A 23,634-nucleotide genomic window follows, 5' to 3' on the forward strand; every position below is an offset into this window, starting at 1 on the left:
ATGTTCTTACCCGTGTTTAGCACAAACATAAAACTTGCAATATAGATTGTCTGTCCCAAAGAACTAGTGTCAACATTTGTTAACTATACAAGTCCATGGAGCCACTGCTCGGACATTATATTTGGGTGTAATCCTTAAAGGGGTTGCAATCCCTTGTTTTATTTTTATTTAACATTAAAACATGTCTATACTTACCTGCTCTGTGCAATCCTTTTGCACAGAGCAGCCCTGAACCTCTTTTGGGATGCTCTGCTGGTGCTCCAGGCTGCTCCTCTTCATTAGGTGCCCCCATGGAAAGCCAATGGCTCCTGCTACTATCAATCTGTCCAACGAGGAGAGAGACAGTGGCTGGAGAAGCTGCGCTCGTGTACATCGCTAGATAATGTTTAGGTAAGAAAAAGAGGGGGGTCTGGGGGTGAGCTGCAGCAAAGAAGGTTTTTCACCTTAATGCATAGAATGCGTGAATGTAAAAAACCTTGAGGGTTTACAACCACTTTGAGGGGGATAATGTAATGTAGAGGTAGCAATTAAGCAGATCCTTGCATTTAAGTCTGCAAAAGCAGAATATTCACATAGTTTTATCCATGCCTAATAAGTTATACAGAGTATTACTTAGGCCTCATTCACATGGCCGTGTGAAATGATGTTTCATATGCTATAGACACCTCTAAGAAGAATTTTCAGTCCGTGTGCATAGCTGCCCATAGCAAATCAGCAACCTAAACAAAGAAAAGCCTCACCTTTCCGACACATGCTTAATTTGGGCATCTTTCCATGAGTAGCACTGTGCCGAAGGTTTACAACCCACTCGGGAATATTCAGCTGAAAGAAAAAGATACACATTGTCAGGCACTATATAGCTACAATAGAACCAGTGATGCACAGCATAAAAAGTCAACATTTTCATTTTATAATAATTCAGGAAGAAGTAGAAAGAATTAGAAAGACAGATAGAAGATCTAATCATTATCTACACACACACACACACACACACACACACACACACACACACACACACACACACACACACACCACAAAAGTTGTAGACAGTTGTGAAAAAAAAAAAAAAAAAATCCTTTGAAGTCAGCAAGCCAATGTCTCTAAATGTACAAAAACGGCAACCACCTCAATGTATAACAGAACAGCGCTATACGGTACAAACAAGGATTTCCCAGCACTTACCTGCTGGCCCGCAACTTGGAGCCTCTCAAATATCCTATTTGTGCGATTTATACAGGAGCCAATTGACCTAAATTGTCCCGTATTTCCACATCCGTGATCAGGTCTGTATCGTTGGTAATCAGTAGATCCAGCAACGCTTTATTTCTAGTTGGCGCGTCTACTATCTGACCCATAAAATTGTCCTGCAAGTCATTTATGAACGGACTAGCCTTAGAAGAATGCGTAGTTCCCTCCGCCCAGTCTATGTCTGCATAATTAAAATCCCCCATTATGAGAACACTTCCCATCCTTCTGCTATAACAATTTGGATTAGCAGCATCAGTCTCCCCTTCCTCCCTCAGGTTAGGGGGCCTATAGAATAATCCCAGTATTTTCCCCTTAGCGTCAGCCCTTTGGAGCTCTACCCATAAGGATTCCACCTCCTCCCTAGCTCCCTTAGTGATGTCATCACTCACATTCACTTGTACATTATTCTTGATATATAGGCATACCCCTCCCCCCTTTTTACCCTCTCTATCCTTGCGATAAAGGGTATACCCTTGAATGTTTGCCAGCCAATCATGAGAGCTATTGAACCAGGTCTCCGAAATTCCCACAAAATCCAAATCCTCCTCGTACAATAGCATGTCTAGTTCACCCATCTTGTCCGCCAGGCTCCTGGCATTGGTGAACATGCCATGTAGTTTACACCGGTCGCATATTATCCCGTTATTTGGTTTTCCGAGATTGAAACTAGGACTTGCTACTATACGTACCTTGGGTTTATGTGCTTTGGTCAACCTACCACTAACGCCCCCAATACTACCCTCTGGAATATGTTCCGCGCCGTTTATCTCTACCTCTGGACCCCCCCCCCCCCCCCACATCGCCTAGTTTAAAAACCCCTCTAACTTTTTAGCCATCTTCATTCCCAGTTGATCTGCACCCTCCTCATTTAGATGCAGTCTGTCCCTTCTATAATACCGGTTATCGACTGAGAAGTCGGCCCAGTCCTCCAGGAACCCAAACCCTCTTTACTACACCAGCTCTTCTGCCACTTGTTTACTTCCTTTATCTCCCTCTGCCTTTCTGGTGCGGCTCGATGTACCGAGAATACTACCTTGGAGGTCCTTTTCCTCAATTTAGCTCCCAAGTCCCTAAAATCTTTCTTTAGGACACTCCATATTCGTGTTGCGTTCATAGGCCTGAGAGACAGGCCAACGGATCCAAGGCTTGCTCATCTGCTTTGGCAATGGCTCGTCAGCAGTGTGAGCACTTCCTAGGCTATTAGCAGGGGTTGAATGGCAACTTTTGGCCAAGGGGGAAAGTACAACCCAGAGGCCCATAGTGCAGCAACTCTGCCCCCTACCAAACTCCCTCTTCCCTGCTTCCTCCCAACCACCATCTCAGGCTGAAGCTCTGCTCCAAGTACTCTCTGCTCACCGGGCAGGTCAGACTGGACCGTGCCTGCTACACAGACTCTGGTTCCCCAACTGGCCTGCAGGGGAGAGCTGGGGCAGCTCAGTCAGGGCTGGCCTGGGGAGAAGAGCCTCTGGCTGGGCAACAGAGACTGCCTCTGCTCAGACACGGTGTACATCATCCATGCCGGGGGGGGCCCTTTGTCCACATCTTGCACTTAGAACACCGGCAATTACTTTTTACTCTTCAGCAGGAAGCCTTTTAGGCATGTCTGTGGTGGAAGCAGTAAACACATCGCACCAAAAGCTCAGTGAAAAAACCTTTCCGAAGAATAATAAGTACATATACACACACACACACACACACACACGTCCCTGGTTCCACCAAAGTCTTAACAGCACATTTGGTCCTACAACTCCTGGTGTGATATGGAGGCTGGAAAATGTCAGTACACATACCCATCGCTGTGTTCTGGGCAGTGGGACATAGATGAGCCAAGGGAAAGAGGAAACACCGTGATCGCTGTGAAGCTTATAAAGCAGCAGTGGCAGAAAATCCATCAAAGAAATGGGCATCCCATGTGTGTCCAGGATGCTGTAAGTGATGTAAGCAATGGTCTCAGAAACAAAGGCGAAGGCCAGGAACCGTTGCTCACTAAGGATAACGCGTTTCAAAGCAAGGCGCTTCTGTCAAAAGAGGAAGTATTGGCAGGAGCAGCGCAGCATCAAAGCAGCCCGGGGGGGGGGGGGGGGGGGCGCGCGCAATTGCCTTCTTGCCCAGTCCGCCCCTGGCTATTAGACAATGGGCTTAGTTAGCTCCTATATTCCTGCTGCAAATTATATCATTTGAATCGCAATGTAAAACTTTTGTGGCCTCAACATTCTAATATTTTACAAACATATGATCAATATTTTACCATGGAATGTAAGAATAACCTCACCTCATTAGCTAGTCGTCTTAAAGGAATAATTATTGTCTTCTGTTTATTTTCTGTGATAATATTTACAAACCTGAAAAACAGAAGAAACAAAAAACCTGAATCACAAACTGCACAAACTTACACACAGTGCCTTTAAAAAAAAGTATTCATACCCTTTGAAATGTTCCACATTTTGTCGTGTTACAACCAAAAACGCAAATGTATTTCATTTGGATTTTATGTGATAGACCAACACAAAGTGGCACATAATTGTGAAGTGGAAGGAAAATGATAATTGGTTTTCAGACTTTACAAATAAATATCTGAAAAGTGTGGCACGTGATAGAATTACCTGGGACAAAGGCTTTTGTAAGGGACTGAATGCTGGCCTCTTCGAATTTGCCGCAAACACTGCGTTCGACGCGAACAGTTACGTTCGACTCGAACATAGGGTTCAATCCCTAGTGGAAACTAAGCATTACATGGTTGAATTTTAGTGCCAAGTTTGAAAAGTTTACACTTTATAAGTGAATATATTCCAAAGACATTTCCAGTTTTCCAAAAGTTTAAACATCTAAGTTCAAATAATGGCAATATTCTGTCTCATACTTGCTGTGGGATTACATGAATGGACAGATACCGCGTGACGCTCTCTTACCGGTCTGGCTATGTTGCTGATCCCTATATCGGGTGCAGGCTTTATTCAGAACAGAGGTTTTCGGTGTCTGTGCTCCATAGGGATAGACCACGGTCCAGGACATGTATAGCACCTTGCAGCTAACTGCATGCATTGTAGTAAGGTGAGCACCCATGGAGGATACAGCATGCAAAGCAACATAACAGGCCATCCCCACAGTGTGGGTTTGGTTATTGCTCCCAAGGTGCTACTGAGTTTGTACTGATCCAGCTGCACGGCTTCTGTGGTTGTATTAGAAGGTGAATTCTTGATTGAAGAATCCAAAGTTAAAATAATAAACTAGTTAAACTAAGAAGCTAAGAATGGATTTCTATGTAAGGGAGAGAAGGTCCATTGCCTTCGAGCAGTAGAAAAAAAAAAAAAAAAAAAACCTCACCTTAGCCTTAGTACACTAACAAAAACCTGAGAAATCACAAAAAAAAAAAGTTTGCCAGTGTCCAATCACCTGAAGGTACCAGCCTATGACCCAGGGTATAGGAATATCAAGCCTATGTCCGGTACTACAGATTAAGATATTGTATAGGGATTTTAGTGTATAAAATATTATATATATATATATATATATATATATATATATATATATATATATATATATATATATATATATATATATATATATATATATATATATATATATATATATATATATATATATATATATATATACCCATCCGCCAATACACCCACACACCTATCCGAAAACATAGAAAAATCATCATTGCCTTTTTATCCCTGTGTACTTTAACCTGTGACCCCAAGACTGCTCTTGTGATCCTCATGGTCCCCAGTCTGTATCCTGATCAGTGATCCATACACTCCTGCTAGCATCCTGTCTTCCTTTACCACCATGTCTCCCTCTACATTTCTGTCAGTCTCCTGCTTCTCTGCACCAGTGTTTCCCTGCGAGTTCCAAACAGCCTCTCATTAACAGCACTCGTGTCTCTATGTGCTCTCCTGCACTACTTCAGAACACCACAAGGGGTCTCACTTGCAGTGTAATATCTTTACCTCTCTTCTAGTGAAGATCAGCTAGTACCTTCGAGTTAGCGACTCAGCCCTTCTCATGGCTCTAACCACAGAAGGAGTAGTATGTGTCAGAAAATGTTACATGCAGATAGTGACCTGCTGCTAAATAAATATCGAAAGTACAATTATACAGTTTAAAGCTGAAGCTTATATTTTGCCTTTCCTAGTTCCACCATGTTTAAATAAATTTGGTTTTATTTACATACCATATTTTTAACACAGTGACATCATTCTGTCTATGTGCCTCTCTATGGGATGCAGGCAGATCACAGCTGAAGGGAGGGGCCAGCAGGGTGTTGAACAGAGCTGCATGAAACATGACAGCACCTTGCCCTAACACTTCTCTGCCTGATGCAAACAGTGCCTTTGCTTTAGGGAAAAATTGTTCAAAATGCTTTGATGTATGGGTGTCTATCTGGAGTAGGTGTCCTTTGGCAATGAGTATTAGCATGGAGGATGCCTTTAGGCAACACCCAGATGTGTTCTCTACACAGGAAAGGAGGCGAGTTCTATCTGACTTGCTGCAGTTTCTAATGCACAAGGTAAAAGGCTGACAGTTTGCAGCAAAATTAGAATAAGCTATTTCAGTACAGAAAAAAATAATCTGTACAACTGTGTATGAAAGAAGGGAAGACTGAAGTTCAGATTTACTCTTAACAATACAAACTCAAAAAGGTGCCAATTATATACCAACCTGACAAGTGCCAACCCATAAAGTGAGGCAAGTTCTTGTTCCCCCATCCCTCCATTCACATCAAGAATTTTGCAGCGAACAAGGTCAGCAGTGCATTCCACAGCAAGCGGTATACTGTTTCCATATCTATAAATAAAAGGGGAAAAAAAAAAATAAAAAAATTATAATATTATATATATATATATATATATATATATATATATATATATATATACATACATACATACATACACACACACACACACACACACATATATATATATATATACACACACACATATACACACACACATATAGATATACATATACACACACACGGAACACTACACCAGGATATCAAGGTGAATACATACATAGTCACAAGTTCACAGCTAACTGAAAGATTTATTGTAAAGCTTTAAGATTCACTTGTGCAAACAAACGTCTCAGATCTGCATAATAATCAAGTAATTACTGCACAGCAATCAAGGTTTGGTACATTCTCTTTTTGTGCCGCCTTATGTTCTACAGCAACAGGTTGAGCAACCATGTTCTACAGTCTACACTAGCCACCATTGTTAGGCTTTAATAGGCTTAAGAGTGATTCTACCCTGTTTCCCCTAAAATAAGACCTAGTGTGATTGTCGGTGATAGCTGCAATAAAAGCCCTACCCCCCAAATAAGCCCTAGTTAAAGTCCTTGTAGGTCTTCTTTTCAGGGTAGGGCTTATTTTTTAAGGAAACAGAGTAGGGCTTATTTGGGTGGTAGGGCTTATATTGCAGCCAACACCGACAATCACGCTAGGTCTTATTTTAGGGGAAACAGGGTAAAGGCTTTATCTTTATGCATGAAGGTAACAAAAAAACCTTCAATATGCAGCTCACCCTCCCCCAATACTTACTGGAGAGTATTTGCTCTCCTGGGTCTCTGCCTCATTGTCAGCAGCGGGAGCCAATCACAGCCAGCGAGGAGGGAGTCTTACGGACACACACACACACACACACACACACAGCAGGGCTTGGGAGTGAGCATGCACAAGTGCCCCCATAACAAGCAGCTTGCAATGAGGGCATTTAAACAAGGGGAGGAGCCAGGTGCGCCGACAGGGAATCCAAGAAGAGGAGGACCAGGATTGCACAGAGCAGGTAAGTAGAATATGTTTGTTTCTGGGCCAGTTCACACCACATGCAGTCCAGTGTGTTTTTTTTCTGCATGAAAAATGCATGGAAGTAGGTTATATGGTTTTCAATGGCATAGTTCACACCAGTGGATTGCACTTCAAGTCTTATTGCACTTCTTATTTAAAGTGAACAGTGAATATAAAAGTCTACACACCCCTGTTAAAATGGCAGGTTTATGTGATGTAAACAAAAAAAAAATATTTGTAATATATAATTTATATTCATTTCAGAACTTTTTCCACCTTTAACTACTTAATGTGACCTATAAACTGTACAACTCAGTTGAAAAATATTTTTAGGGGGAGGAAAGTAAAAATAAAATAAGGTTGCATAAGTATACACACCCTAAACTACAAATACTTTGTTGAAGCACCTTTTGATTTTATTACAGCAGTCTCTTTGGGTATGAGTCTATCAGCATGGCACATCTTGACTTGGCAATATTTGCTCACTCTTCTTTGCAAAAACACTCCAAATCTGTCAGATTGTGAGGGTACCTCCTGTGTACAGACCTCTTCAGATCACCCCACAGATTTTCATTCTGATTCAGGTCTGGGCTCTGGCATTCTAAAACGTTAATCTTCTTCTGGTGAAGCCATTACTTTGGATGTGTGCTTTGGGTCATTATGCTGAAAGATGAAGTTCCTCTTCATATTCGGCTTTCTAGCAGAAGCCTGAAGGTTTTGTGCCAATATTGATTGGTATTTGTAACTGTTCATAATTCCCGCTACCTTGAATAAGGCCCCTGTTCCAGCTGAAGAAAAACAGCCCCAAAGCAAGATGACACCACCATGCTTCACTGTGGGTATGGTGATCTTTTGGTGATGTGCAGTGTTTTTGTTTTGCACCAAACATACCTTTTGGAATTATGGCCAAAAAGATCATTCTTGGTTTCATCAGACCAGAACATATTTTCCCACATGCTTTTGGGAGACTTGAGATTTGTTTTCGCAAAATTTATCCGGGCTTGGATGTTTTTCTTCTTAACCACTTTCAGACCGGACCATTTTGCTGGTCAAAGACCAGACCACTTTTTGCGATTCGGCACTGCGTCGCTTTAACTGACAATTGCGCGGTCGTGCGACATGGCTCCCAAACAAAATTGACGTCCTTTTTTTCCCACAAATAGAGCTTTCTTTTGGTGGTATTTGATCACCCCTGCGGTTTTTATTTTTTGCGCTATAAACAAAAATAGAGCAACAATTTTGAAAAAAAACGCATTATTTTTTACTTTTTGTTATAATAATTATCCCCCAAAAATATATAAAAAAAAACATTTTTTTCCCCTCAGTTTAGGCCGATACGTATTCTTCTACATATTTTTGGTAAAGAAAATCGCAATAAGCGATTATTGATTGGTTTGCGCAAAAGTTATAGCGTTTACAATATAGGGGATAGTTTTATGGCATTTTTATTAATAATTTTTTATTATTTTTTTTTTTACTAGTAATGGCGGCGATCAGCGATTTTTATTGTGACTGCGACATTGTGGGGGACCCATCTGACATTTTTGACACAATTTTGGGACCATTGTCATTTATACAGCAATCACTGCTATATAAATGCAGTGATTCCTGTGTAAATGACACTGGCAGTGAAGGGGTTAACCAGTGGGTGGCAGTGTAGGAGTTAAGTGTTCCTAGGGGTGTGTTACTAACTGTGGGGGGGTTGGGCTTTCATTTAGTGAACACTGATCTCTGCTCCAATCACATGGAGCAGAGATCAGCATCACTAGTTGCTAGGCAGAATGGAAAAATGCTGTTCACACGGCATTTCCTCCATTCGGCCGCTCCGTGAGGCGATCGCGGGGATGCCCGCGGCGATTGAGTCCGCGGGTCCCGCGACCGGACTCACGGGGGTCCCAACCAGCGCGGAAGCGCGCCGCCGGCAGCGCGCTCCTGATGGCAGGGCGGCATTGAATATTGGACGTACCTGTACGCCAATATGCCTGCCCGTGCCGTTCTGTCGACGTACATCGTCGTGCGCTGGTCGGGAAGTGGTTAAGAAAAGGCTTCAATCTTGCCACTCTACCCCATAGCCCAGACATATGAATAATACGGGAGATTGTCGTCACAGGTTTCTTCTGGCCCTTTCATCAATTTTGGAGGGACGTCCAGTTCTTGGTAATGTTGTGCCATATTTTCTCCACGTGATGGTGACGGTCTTCATTCACTGTGTTCCATGGTATATCTAATGCCTTGGAATTTTTTTTTTTTTTTTACACGTTTCCTGACCGATACCTTTTAACAATGAGATCCCTCTGATGCTTTGGAAGCTCTCTGAGGACCATGGCTTTTGCTGTAGGATGTGAATAAGAAAATGTCCGGAAAGACCTACTAGAACAGCCAAACTTTATTTGGGGTTAATCAGAGGGACTTTAACTGATAACAGGTGTGTACCGACTCTTTTTTACCATGAGTTTGAATGCAATTTCTAAATTCTGAACACAGCTACATCCCCAGTTATAAGGGGGTGTGCACACTTATGCAACCACATTATTTTAGATTTTTATTTTTACTCCCCCCGCCACCTCAAAAAAAAAAAAAAAGATTTCAGTTTGTTTCTCAACTGAGTTGTACAGTTTATAGGTCACATTAAAAGGTGGAAAAAGTTAAGAAGTTACTTATCTTTGTATCATTTTTTTTTTACATCACAGAAACCTGACATTTTAACAAGGGTGTGTTGACTTTTTACATCCACTGCAAGTCCACCCTAAAACTAAAATCTCTGCATCTACAGTGGTGCGCATTCTGACACTAACCCATCTAGCCCTATAAAGAAGAAATCGCTACACATACTTTTTTTAAGTCGATCCGACCCGGAAACTCTGCACAGGACCCAGCTGACAAAGGCTGGGAAAGGAATGAGTGACGTCACCCATAGAGTTACTATGGGGCTTCCGCTGTGTCCTCTGCACCCACCTCCACAGCAGAGTCACAGAGGACAGCTCAGTGTGGGTTCAGGACGGGGCCCAGATCTCTCCATAAAAAAAGAACCTGTCACACACCATTCCTATTACAAGGGATGTTTACATTCCTTGTGATAGAAATAAGTGATCAAAAATAAATTACGTGTAAAAATATTACGGTAAATAAAATAAAAAAACGTGAAGCGCCAATGTCCCTGCGTGCTCACACACAGAAGCAAACACATAAGTCAGGCCAATATATGTAAACGTAGAACAGAGTCCCTCCCCAAGAGGAGGCTAACCCTCCCCCTTCTCCAGCCTACCTTACATAGAACAGAGTCCCACCCAAGAAGAGGATACCCCTCCCCCTTCTCCAACCTACCTTACATAGAACAGAGTCCCCCCCCCCAAAGAAAAGGCTTACCCCCCCTTTCTCCAGCCTACCTTACAAAGAACAGAGCCCCCCCTTCCCAGAAGAGGCTACCCCTCCCCTTTCTCAGGCCTACCTTACATAGAACAGAGTCCCCCCCCCCCCCGCCAAGAAGAGGATACCCCTCCCCCTTCTACAGCCTACCTTACAAAGAACAGAGTCCCCTCCCCCCCCAAAGAAAAGGCTTACCCCCCCTTTCTCCAGCCTACCTTATATAGAACAGAGTCTCCCCCCCCCCCCCGAAGAGGATACCCCTCCCCCTTCTCCAGCCTACCTTACATAGAAAAGAGTCTCCCCCCCAGAAGAGGATGCCCCTCCCCCTTCTCCAGCCTACCTTACATAGAACAGAGTCTCCCCCCGAAGAGGATACCCCTCCCCTTTCTCCAGCCTACCTTACATAGAACAGAGTCTCCCCCCGAAGAGGATACCCCTCCCCTTTCTCCAGCCTACCTTACATAGAACAGAGTCTCCCCCCGAAGATACCCCTCCCCTTTCTCCAGCCTACCTTACATAGAACAGAGTCTCCCCCCGAAGATACCCCTCCCCTTTCTCCAGCCTACCTTACATAGAACAGAGTCTCCCCCCCCCCGAAGATACCCCTCCCCTTTCTCCAGCCTACCTTACATAGAACAGAGTCTCCCCCCCCCGAAGATACCCCTCCCCTTTCTCCAGCCTACCTTACATAGAACAGAGTCTCCCCCCCCCCGAAGATACCCCTCCCCTTTCTCCAGCCTACCTTACATAGAACAGAGTCTCCCCCCCCCCGAAGATACCCCTCCCCTTTCTCCAGCCTACCTTACATAGAACAGAGTCTCCCCCCCCCCGAAGATACCCCTCCCCTTTCTCCAGCCTACCTTACATAGAACAGAGTCTCCCCCCCCCTAAGATACCCCTCCCCTTTCTCCAGCCTACCTTACATAGAAAAGTCCCCCCCCCCCCCCGAAGATACCCCTCCCCTTTCTCCAGCCTACCTTACATAGAAAAGTCCCCCCCCCCGAAGATACCCCTCCCCCTCCCCTTTCTCCAGCCTACCTTACATAGAAAAGTCCCCCCCGAAGATACCCCTCCCCTTTCTCCAGCCTACCTTACATAGAACAGTCCCCCCCCGAAGATACCCCTCCCCTTTCTCCAGCCTACCTTACATAGAACAGTCCCCCCCCAGAAGATACCCCTCCCCTTTCTCCAGCCTACCTTACATAGAACAGTCCCCCCCCAGAAGATACCCCTCCCCTTTCTCCAGCCTACCTTACATAGAACAGTCCCCCCCCAGAAGATACCCCTCCCCTTTCTCCAGCCTACCTTACATAGAACAGTCCCCCCCCAGAAGATACCCCTCCCCTTTCTCCAGCCTACCTTACATAGAACAGCCCCCCCCCCAGAAGAGGATACCCCTCCCCTTTCTCCAGCCTACCTTACATAGAACAGTCCCCCCCCCCAGAAGAGGATACCCCTCCCCTTTCTCCAGCCTACCTTACATAGAAAAGTCCCCCCCCCAGAAGAGGATACCCCTCCCCTTTCTCCAGCCTACCTTACATAGAAAAGTCCCCCCCCCCCAGAAGAGGATACCCCTCCCCTTTCTCCAGCCTACCTTACATAGAAAAGTCCCCCCCCCGAAGATACCCCTCCCCTTTCTCCAGCCTACCTTACATAGAAAAGTCCCCCCCCCCCGAAGATACCCCTCCCCTTTCTCCAGCCTACCTTACATAGAACAGTCCCCCCCCCAGAAGAGGATACCCCTCCCCTTTCTCCAGCCTACCTTACATAGAACAGTCCCCCCCCCCAGAAGAGGATACCCCTCCCCTTTCTCCAGCCTACCTTACATAGAACAGTCCCCCCCCCCCCAGAAGAGGATACCCCTCCCCTTTCTCCAGCCTACCTTACATAGAACAGTCCCCCCCCCAGAAGAGGATACCCCTCCCCTTTCTCCAGCCTACCTTACATAGAACAGTCCCCCCCCCCAGAAGAGGATACCCCTCCCCTTTCTCCAGCCTACCTTACATAGAACAGTCCCCCCCCCAGAAGAGGATACCCCTCCCCTTTCTCCAGCCTACCTTACATAGAACAGTCCCCCCCCCAGAAGAGGATACCCCTCCTCTTTCTCCAGCCTACCTTACATAGAACAGTCCCCCCCCCCCAGAAGAGGATACCCCTCCCCTTTCTCCAGCCTACCTTACATAGAACAGTCCCCCCCCCCCCAGAAGAGGATACCCCTCCCCTTTCTCCAGCCTACCTTACATAGAACAGTCCTCCCCCCCCAGAAGAGGATACCCCTCCCCTTTCTCCAGCCTACCTTACATAGAACAGAGTCTCCCCCCTCCCCTCCCAGAAGAGAGCCTCCCTTCATAACACCCCCCTCAGTTTTTATTTTTTTTTAAATACACAGAACAAAAGCTTCCCTCGCCCATGTATTTCCTTACAGAGAACTGAGGTAACCCCCCCCCCCCCTTCCTTTAGATAGAACAGAGTCACCCCCTCTTTTAAACAGAGCGGGAGCGTCTTTCTCATGCAACCCCCTCTTCGTTACACACAACACAAGCTACTCTTCCTCCCCTCTGAACAAAGGCCTGACCTGCTTTTCCAGGCAGATAGCTGGTGTAGAGCATCCCGCTGAAGCTTGCTGTCCCGGCTGTACAGATATTCCAAGACCTGCTCCCATTCCGCCTTACTGATCCATGCTACGACTTGCCGCTTCCCCGCCATCTCCAAGCGGCTACACGGGCAGGCCAATCCTGCCAATCAGCGAACTCCTTTCCTTTAGAGTGGTGTAACACTAAACAGCGCCGCCCGGGTACAAACCGACTACGATTTAGTTCCGATGACATATTAGGATTCATTCATTTTCTGCTTTACTTTATTTGTATCATAATTCATGCATCTGCTTCTGTTCATTTTCCCTAACAGAAATCTTATCACCTGATATAGAGTCTGATTTAATACTGAACACCAGAAACGTTATCCACAGTATTTTATTGCACTGTTTTTACTATATATAAAAAAATAAAAAATCCCAATAAGTGTATATTATTTGTTTTATGCAAAAGTTATATTGTCTACAAACTACGGTATACAGTATATACTGGAATTTACACCGCTATGACAATATACTGGTAATGGCCAGTAAGGCTGCTTTCACACTGGGGCGGGAGCGACGTCGGCGGTAAAGCGCCGCTATTTTTAGCAGCACTTTACCGTCATTTTAGCGCTATTTTTAGCGCTGTAACGCCTGAATACCGCCCCAGTGTGAAAGCAGCCTAAACGACTAATAGCGGGACTGTGATAGTGTGGTGGGAAATCTGGAGCTATCTGACGCTGGCTGGGAGGTACACTAACTGACACTGACATCAATAGTGACACTAATACAGTGATTGGTGCTAAAACTATACACTGTCACTGTACTGACACTGGCTGGGAAGGGGTTGACATCTAGGGCGTGGGTAGGCAAACTTAAAAAGGTAGACCTCTACCCAAACAACATGGGAGATGTCAAAGATCACCCGACACAGTGTCACCTGCTCACACCTGATCTAAACCTCTAATTGCCTTACTACTAAAACACATCTTAACTATGAGGTTTTACCACCCCCCCCCCCAAACTACAAATGTAAATGAACCCTTATTATTCTGAGGCTGCTTTCATACTGATGTGCTGCAGTTTACTTGTACTGTGGGTGTAGCACAGAGCATCTGCGACTGTCAGGCGCTTTGCCATAGAATAATATATCCTGCAGGTGCACTTTCTGAAAGCTCACCAAAACGCCTGCATTCAGATAATGCACAATACCCCCAGGATATAATAGAAGTCTATGACTAAGCACAAGAAACCTACTGGAAAGCTGTCGCACTGTACCCACAGTATGCATAGTTGCCAACATTGTAAAAAAAATGATAGGGACAAGTTTTTGGCTGTAGGAGGAGTCTTATCATAATTAGGGGACGGGGCATAAGTTTGTAGGCGTGGCATATCAAAAAATAAAATGAAGCGCGCCGCTGCGAAAAATGGGCATGGTTTACACAAATAGTGGGTGTGGCTTAAGTGGGCGTGACTCAAAAGGGTTGTGGGTAGAGTCTGAGATGAATGAGAGATGGAGGGAGAAAGAAAGGGGGAAAGAGGGGTAGAGAGAGAGAGAGAGAAATGAGAGGAAGGAAAGAAAGGAAGGAAGGAAAGAAAGAAAAAGGGAGGGAAGGAGAGAGAAGGAAGGAAAGAGGGATGGAGGGACAGCAGGTCCAGATCCTACACCACAACAGAAATATGTATTCCAGAGTTTAAAAAATCAGCAGTTAAAGATACTAGAGGAGTCCCTCCTTACATCAGTTGCCCCAGCAGAGTCCCTCCTTACATCAGGTGTCCCCAGCAGAGTTCCTCCTTACATCAGGTGTCCCTCCATTAGCTCCCCCCTTAATCAGACGTCCCCCTATTGGAGCCCCCCTTACTTCAGGTGTCCCCGCATTAGAGCCCCCTTACATCAGGCGTCCCCCCATTGGATCCCCCTTACATCAGGTGTCCCCCCATTGGAGCCCCCCCTTAATCAGGCATCCCACTATTGGAGCCCCCCTTACATCAGGCTTCTCCTCATTGGTGCCCCCTTACATCAGTCCCCCCCATTGGAGCCCCCCTTACATCAGTCGCCCCCCCATTGGAGCCCCCTTACATCAGGTATATCGGTGTCTCCGCCGCCATTACGGTTTCCCCGTTCCCCGAGGGGGAACAAAATAGAGGTGGAGCTGGCCACATGGCTACAATAGAAATTAAGCTGTGGCACCACCTACCCCTGCCCCCTTCTATAACAGGTCAGAAACGGACCAAGCGGGGGGTGGGCGGCACCGCACCTTCATTTCTATTGTAGCCACCCGTGTTCTTCTTCTGGTCTTCTTAAAAATGGTGGCCGGCGGAGACATTGTCTGGCTGCGGACCTCTAGCGTTTGAGGCGGCAAAAAATCAGGAAAAATTGATTTCCCAGGACATTTCCCGGGAATAATAATAAACAATAAAATCAGGAAAAGGGTCTAAATCCCGCAAATGTCTCTGGAAATTTGGGACAGTTGGCAAGTATGAGTTTGGGTAAACTGCAGTGCATCAATGTGAAAGCAGCCCTATATTATTATGCCCAGTGTATTGCTTCACACTGACCTGAAGATCTCTTCTTTCCTGCTGCTGGCACCACTCTGGAGACCGCTAGCTGGGATAAGAGATGGAGTGCAGTTAGTATCACTCTGCATGGGGCTGGAGCCAGCACTACAGAGGAGACATCGGCTTATGCAGCTCTTGCTCTCTACTACAGCTCCAACTTTACAAGTAGTCCCTCTGCATTGCACTCTGTTTGATGCTCTGGGATGGTGGGTCAGCAAGTCCCGACCGCAATCTACCAATCAGCTGGCTTCGATCTACTGGTTGCTAACCCCTGGCTTAAATGGAGGGCACTAATGTAATTACCTGTCAGCTTAAATGAAGGGCACTAGGGTAATTACTCGTCAGCTTAAAAGGAGGGCACTATCGTAATTACCCATCAGCTTAAATAAAGGGCACTACCGTAATTACCTATCAACTTAAATGGAGGGCACTACCGTAATTACCCGTCAGCCTAAATGAATGGCACTACAGTCATCACTACCGTAATTCCCCATTCGCTTAAATAAGGGTTGGGACTTTAAAGAGGCATGGGCTACAAAAAGGTGACATGAATAATGGTATTTAAACATGTCTCTATGGGTGGATAGGTCCGAAGAGTACAAACAAGTACAACCCCTGAGGTCTCCCTTCCGTGGAATCGTCCTGATTTCAAGTCTCATCAGGCTTAATACAACGATTGTTCCACCTTCCTATTCCAGCCCTCTACACAACTATAGAGTAAGGCTTTTTCCATGGGCCTCGCCTCTCCTTCTTTTCTTTATATTTATTAGTAGAGAATGATGAGGAGAAATTGGGAGTATCTGTAGATTACAGATTCCTGATGTTAGAGGGGAAAGAGGGTCAGAGGTAAATGAAGGGGAGGCATAGAAGGGGGGGGGGGGGGGGAAAGGGGATCATGAACACGGACCTCCAGAGTTTGCAAAATTCTGCCTGGTGCAAAACTAGGTTGTTCCATTCACTGTGTTGTGGGTAAACAGGGGGAAGAGGTGCCTTGAAAATCAGGCTACCATTTCATTCCCCAGTAGGGCCTGTCCCTCGTCCGAGAAAACAAATAGATTCCACAAGGTCCAGGTTTTAGAGTAACGGTCTCGTTGGTGTCTGGCTGTGAGTATGAGATCTTCCATTTTGTTTCTATCTGCGACTCTTCTAAACCATATGTTAATGGTCGGTGGGTGTGGAGATTTCCATAGGAGGGGTATGCATGCTTTAGCAGCGTCAAGAAGGTGGCAAATCACCAAATTCTTATAGACTTTCGCTGGGGTCTCTGAAGCATGCAGAAGGAAGAAAGCTGGATCATCTGTGATGAGGCATTGCGTAAATTTTTGCACTATTTGATGTATTTTCCCCTAAAAGCTTTCAAGTTTGGGGCAGGACCAAAAAATGTGTAAGATAGGTCCTCTATCCCTCTGGCATCTCTCCAGCATAGGTCGAGTGTCACGGGAAAATATTTGTGTAGTTGTGATGGGGTTCTGTACCACCTGGACAGAATTTAAAAATTAGTCTCCTGTGCTTTTGTGCAAATAGAAGATTTGTGCATAAAATGGAGAATGTGGAGTCGCTGTTTTGAGGTGAAACTGCGATTTAAATCTCGCTCCCACCCAATAAAACCTGGGGGTTGAAAGCCCTCTGGGGGTGTATTCAGCAAGATATATGTAAGTGAGAGTGTGTGTGGTATGGTTCCTGTGTCTGAGCAGTACTCCTCAAAAATCATGTGAGGTTGGCTAGGTTCTCTGGGGGGTTGTAGGGATTTTTAAATGTGTCCCAGCTGGAGTGCTCTCAGAAAATCTAAACGGAGGGAGCTGGCAGGGTCTGTAAGTTCAGATGTGGATATCCATCTACCCATGGTTCAAAAGTGTGAGGCTTGAAAGTAGCCTGCACCAATTGGAAGGTTCTGTTTATAAGCTCTGGCAGGAATCCTGGATTGCCTAGGCTAGGAAGCAGAGGTGAATCCTTTGATGCGATTACCTCTCGGCTCAGGAGACTGACACAGATACGTGTCATAGTGCCAATAAGGGGGTGTCGTTTGACGCACGCAGGGAGCGATGTATAACACCACGGTGCACTATTAAGAGGTACAGGGCTTTGTACCTGTTCCAATTCAGGCCACAGCTTGGCGTCATAATGTCGGCACCAGTCTATGAGCCTACTGAGATGTGATGCGTAGTAATAGTTGCGTATGTCTGGCATAACCAGGCCACCATGGTGTTTGGGTAATGCAAGTAGCACTCTGCTTAGTCGCGGTCGCTTGTGTGCCAAGAGGAACTCTATAAATAGAGAGTGTGTCATTTTAAAATAATTTGATAGGATGCAGATGAGTGGGGCCTGAATAAGATATAAAAATTTAGGGAGGATGCTAATTTTCAGTATGTTACAGCGGCCGAACCATGAGTAGAGGCCCATGCCTTTCAACGCTGTATCTGTCCATCTTAATTTAAAGTTCATTTGGAGCTGTAGAAGTTGTGTCTGAGGTATACAGATTCCCATTGCTTCTGATTTAGAAAAATGTATTTTTAAATTGGATAGCGCTCCGTATATTTCAAATTTGTGTAGTAGGTTTGGGAGGGAGACGACTGGGTTTGTGATTGTAAACAACATATCGACCGCATATGCTGAAACTTTTTGTTGCAAGGTTCCCACCCTAATTCCTGTTTTGTCTGGATTTAGCCGTATATGGCATAGGAAGGGCTCTAGGGATAGGGCGAATAATAGGGGGGACAGGGGGCAACCCTGTCTTGTCCTTTTCGTGATCTTAAAGGTTTCTGATAGGACTCCATTGGCTCTGACCCTAGCTGACGGGTTGGATGCCGTAAAACTGAAAACATGAAGGGCCAGTGTACACGGTCAAAGGCCTTTTCTGCATCTGTCACTAGGAATATGCATGAAGTTTTTGTGTCGTTGGCTAAATGTAATAAGTTAAGGCGTGTTGTCCCTGGCTTCCCTAAATGGGACAAAGCCTACCTGGTACAAATGGATCAGGTCGGGTAGGTGTTGCTGTATTCTAGATGCAATGATCTTAGTGAACAATTTAAGATTGGTGTTCAGATGGGATATGGGTCTTTACCGTCTTTTGGGATTACCGATATATGTGCCTGGAGGGTAGTCTCATAAAATGATTTCCCTGTGCCCAGGGCGTTAAAGAGTTTAATCATGTGGCTTCCTAGGGCAAGCAGAAGGGTTTTATAATATTGGAGTGTGAGTTCATCAGGTCCTGGTGCTTTCCTCGGTTTAGTGTTTCCTATGGCTAGTTGTAGTTCTGATATTGTGATAGGTACTTCTAGGAGGTCTCCTACGTCTTTTGCCAGGGCTGGCACGTGGGATGAGGATATATAATCTACTATTCCCTCTTGGGCTGGGGAATTTGTTTGTAAATTATTGAGTGATTCATAAAAAAGGTGGATATGTTGGGGTATGGTAATTTTATGGCCCAAAGGGGATGTAATGTGGGGTATGTAAAACGCCAACTTCTGTGCATGGAGGGATTATGCCAGCAGTCTGCCACACTTGTTGCCTGACTCGTATGTTTTTTTGCAGCAGGTTTGAATTGCTGCCTTGGCTCTGAAGTGTAGTAAGTCAGTAATTTGTGTTCATAAGACGTTAAGCTCCCTTTCCATGGGTTGTGTCGGGGTGTGTTTATGTCAGGCTTCCACGGCCTGTAACCTACATAGAAGGGAAGTCAGTTGAGTGGTACATTGGCGTTTGATTCTATCTCCGTGTTTAATAAGCACTTCTCTTATTACCGCCTTGTGAGCTTCCCATACCGTGCCCATGTCGCTGTCATTGGTTTGGAAATAGTGCCCTATTTCTTTAATTACATCTGTTAACACCTCATGTTCTTGTAGGAGGCTCCATGTCCTACTTTGAGCCATAAGACTGTCGGATAGGCCATGTGTTATCATCACAGGGGCATGGTCTGTCCAGGTAATGGAACCTATGGAGGTGTCTCGTATTGTGTGTAACTGAGTGTGTGGGATCAGGAAATAATCAATATGGGAGTATACTTGATGTGGTGCGGAGAAAAAAGTATAGTCTCTTTCACTGGGATGAAATAGACACCAGGCATCCACCAGTTGTGCGTTATGAAGGGATTTTGCAATTTGTTTCCTGGGTGCCCGGTAAAATGGAGGTGGTCCTTGATGAGGTGTCTTCAGTAGGGATTAGTGGCATGTTAAAATCTCCTCCCAGGATTAAATTTTCCTCCGTGAACTCTCATAGTGCGCTAAGCTGTTGATTAATGAAAAGGTCTTGTTGGCTATTGGGTACGTAAAAATTCGCTAGTGTCACCTTGACAGTGTCAATCATGGCCTTCAGTAGTATAAAGTGTCCCTCTGGGTCAGTCCGTGTGTCAAGGTGTGTTCAGGGTATGTGCGCAGATAGTAGGATAGAAGCCCCTCTCACTTTTGCTGTCAGGAATGTAGAATGGTATGTCATTGGGAAAAATGTATTCTTTAGCATTGGAAGCTTGTCGTCTCTAAAATGCGTTTCCTGTACAAAGATGACATCTGCTCGCATTCGCTGCATTTCCTGTAAGACCATCCACCTTTTTTGAGGGACATAAAGCCCTTTCGCACTGTTTGAGACTATTCTAAGTTCGTCCATGTTCATGAGGTAGTACAGAAGGAGAGGGGATATCACGTTTTTTCACACATGTTCCATCATTGCTGCATGTGCCGATCTGATTGCTGCCGGACCATTACCTCAGCTCCCATGCTTGATGTTCCCACCATGTCTTCGGCTCCATACCCATGGGATTGTTTTTAGGGTAATCTGCAAGGTACAATGGGGATGTAATTATTGTGTTTTTTCTTTACTCCTCTTTTTTACTTTTTGTTCCCCCTTCCACCCATGGCAGATCCTTAGCTTTTGGTTCTGATACATTTAGACGTACCCTGCATTTCTCCTGATGAGTAGAGGGCCTTACTTGCCCATATTACTAACCTAAATTACACATATATGACACTATACCATAACATAAATCAACCCACTTACACTTACATATATCTGAAAGCTGGTTAATATGCTGCTCTGAGTGTGTGCTAGTGAATGGTGAGTGGACACCCCTTGCCTGTACTGCACCCCGTGTGGAAGATACCGGAAAGGAGAAGATACCGAAGCTATAGAATGGTGACATGGAAGGTATCGCTGAAGAATGATGGTAGTGTGTCACTCAGTGGCAAAGCGGCACATCATGGGAAGCACAACACGTTAAGACTGTTCCATAGGTGCCATATCCAAAGAAGGGTGATATGCGCCCTTTAGGCGCAAAGTGCATGATGTTGGAAGTCAGCATGGTTTAATATCATACTTCTGGTATTTCATTTCCTGGTTGATGCAGTCAGGTGGCCTAAGTTGAAATGTAACCAGTTACACATCAAAGCTTTGTAGCATATCAGAATAACAATGGCTTGGCTCAAGCCCACCTGGGGTGATATGTGTGATTACAGGCTTCAAAGAGAATAAGAGCTAATTAAGACAGCCCAGGGGTCATGGAGATGATATGGGCAATACTGCCACCTAGAGGCCAATATAATATATTACAAGGACTACCTTTTGCAAATATCTCATTGGACAGAATGCAAGTGGGGTGGCTATGAATGGGTGGGTATGTTCGAGTAAAAAGCTTACAAAGAAAGAGTTTGGTCTCTTTAGCTACTGGTGTTTGTCTCTCTCTGTCTTTGACCACCTTGAGACCTTGCTTTGGACGGTGGCTTGGAGCCTAAGCCATGTGGCCCAGAGCTCTCTTTTGACATCTGGAGACCAGCCAACGAGTCTAGAGGATGTGATAAGAATCTTTGGTATCCTTGTATTATGTTCTTATTGTAAGCTTTGTGATATTGTAATATCTTTTAATACTTTCATGTTAGTGTTTCCTGTCGTCTTGGGAAATAAATACGTTTTATGAAGCCATGTGCTTGATTTAATAGCTAACCTTGTATTATAGTGATATCATCAGTAACATGTGCATGTGCTTAGAGTTTAATATAGACAAACTAACTATAGGGATTAGACAAATTAATATAAAGGTACAATAATATTTATTGTATCATTTTTACTTCAACTACCCTCTGTAATATGTTCATTGCTGACTATCTCTACCTCTGGACCCCCCCAATCACCTAAGTTACAAAACCCTCTAACTTTTTGGCCATCTTCACTCCCAGCAGATCTGCACCCTCCTCGTTTAGGTGCAGTCCGTCCCTTCTACAGAACTGGTGATCGACTGAGAAGTCGACCCAGCTCTCCAGGAACCCAAAATCCTCCTTACTACACCAGCTTCTCAGCCACTTGTTCACTTCCCAAATCTCCCTGTGCCTTTCTGATGTGGCTCAAGGTACTGGTAGTATTCCTGAGAATACTACCTTGGAGGTCCTTTTCCTTAATTTAGCTCCTATGTCCCTAAAATCGTTCTTTAAGACACTCCATTTGCCTCTGACTTTGTCATTGGTGCCAATGTGCACCAAGACAGCCGGGTCATCCCCTGCCCCTTCCTGTAGTCTGGCCACCAGATCCGTGATGTTCCGAACCTGAGCACCCTTAGACAGCATACAGTTTGGAGCTTCAGGTCTTTGTCACAGATTGCCCTCTCTGTCCTTCTAAGAACTGAGTCCCCTACCACCAGAATCTGTCTATCCTTTCCCTTCACTTCCCCCCCAATCTCACTGGAGGAGTTCTTCCCCTGGCAGCTAGGAGAGTCCCTCAGCTTCAGCAGTGCTGGTCCCTGACCGGTTTTACTAATGTCACTCAATGGAGCATACTTATTGGGATGCTCCAGCCCAGGATCGGCCTCCCTGGCACTTCCCCCTCTATACTTCCTGTCACCCATCTACACGTTTCTAGTGCCTGCAACTCTTTGTCTCCACCTGCCTCTGTGCTGGCCCCTGCCAACACCTGCCGAGTATGTTCCTGACTCTCCTTTAGTATGGAGGGTCTTCTCAGTGCTGACAGTTGTTTCCCTAGATTCAGAACCTGGGCTTCCGGAGAAACAATGTGCTTACATTTTACACAGCAGTATTTGCCCTTGATCATATGATCAAGTAACGCATACATGCCGCAAAATGTACACCGAGTCGCATCTCCACACCTCCCAGGAATCGTACCTACAAATTTTATGAGGATTGGGGCTTATACCCTGTCTAAATTACCTAAGAATAGCTTCCTAACACTAATACACAACTATTGTAAACTTATTTAGGAAAGATCCCCACACATTTACTTCCTTGAATTCTGTGACACCTATTCTGTATGCCCTGTTGATAGGCATTGCTGCTGTGCCACAGAATTCACAGAGCCTGCCTTCTTAACTACAGAAACTACAGAGGTGCTGAAAGGAGGAGTTTCAGGAGGATTCTCAAGAGGAGTCCATTCAGGGATCACTGCTTGCATGCAGCAAGGTACCATGGAATATGAAGTCCTTACAAATTGAAAGTAAACAGCAGAGGAGATGCTTCAAAGCATGCAGGGAATCCAGGAGGCCGTGAAAAGAGATGATGAACAGACAAGCAGCTCTCAAACTTATATTAGATTATTAAGTATAACTATCATCTGTATTGTTATTTTAGTGCTGGTGCTATCAAATCAACATGTATGTTTTTACTATAAATTTCCTTTAAACAGAAAAAAAATTGTCTGGATTTACACTTTAAAACTTGACAGTGGTAGCACTCATCACTATCAAATCCACACTGATAGCTTGGAAACACATATTATCCTAATCAAAGGAACTTGGTGAGCTAATTAAAATTCCTGTGCCCTTAAATGTGCTGGACTACCGTACAGCCCGTATCTCAGTGAATAATTGGATCTCACAGGGGCTTAACTACTATGTCATCCTACCCCTAGCCTATAAAATGGAAAATTGTATACTTGCCTAACGGTAATTTTTCTTTCCTGATACATAAGCATGACAGCGTAAATTATTGGGATAGGATCTGCCCCTCTCGTAACTATACTCAAATGCGGAACCTACAAGGGGGTTTCATGTCATGCTTATGCATCAGGAAAGGAAAAATACCATTAGGTAAGTATACAATTTTAAATTTTCCTGACACAAGCACGATAGCATACACGAATGGGATGTAGCATGCCCACAAAAACC

General features: G+C 44.9%; 1 protein-coding gene across 1 annotated transcript in view; it reads right to left on the bottom strand.

Moving 5' to 3' along the window:
- The window catches only part of LAS1L (LAS1 like ribosome biogenesis factor), a 55,885-nt gene extending 42,704 nt beyond the window's left edge, over nucleotides 1-13,181 (bottom strand). Inside the window, exons 1-4 of the mRNA XM_077476567.1 lie at nucleotides 12,984-13,181; nucleotides 5,917-6,042; nucleotides 3,521-3,590; nucleotides 741-822 (exon numbers count right to left, since the gene is read on the bottom strand). Coding sequence (XP_077332693.1) covers nucleotides 741-822; nucleotides 3,521-3,590; nucleotides 5,917-6,042; nucleotides 12,984-13,114 — 409 coding nt within the window. The 5' untranslated portion in view covers nucleotides 13,115-13,181. The remainder of the gene's footprint in view (nucleotides 1-740; nucleotides 823-3,520; nucleotides 3,591-5,916; nucleotides 6,043-12,983) is intronic.
- Between the last annotated feature and the right edge of the window lie 10,453 nt (nucleotides 13,182-23,634).

Source organism: Lithobates pipiens, unplaced genomic scaffold (genome assembly GCF_037356315.1).
Source record: "Lithobates pipiens isolate NorthernLeopardFrog02 unplaced genomic scaffold, aLitPip1_a1.2 Scaffold_1, whole genome shotgun sequence".
In the NCBI taxonomy this organism is placed as follows: domain Eukaryota; kingdom Metazoa; phylum Chordata; class Amphibia; order Anura; family Ranidae; genus Lithobates; species Lithobates pipiens.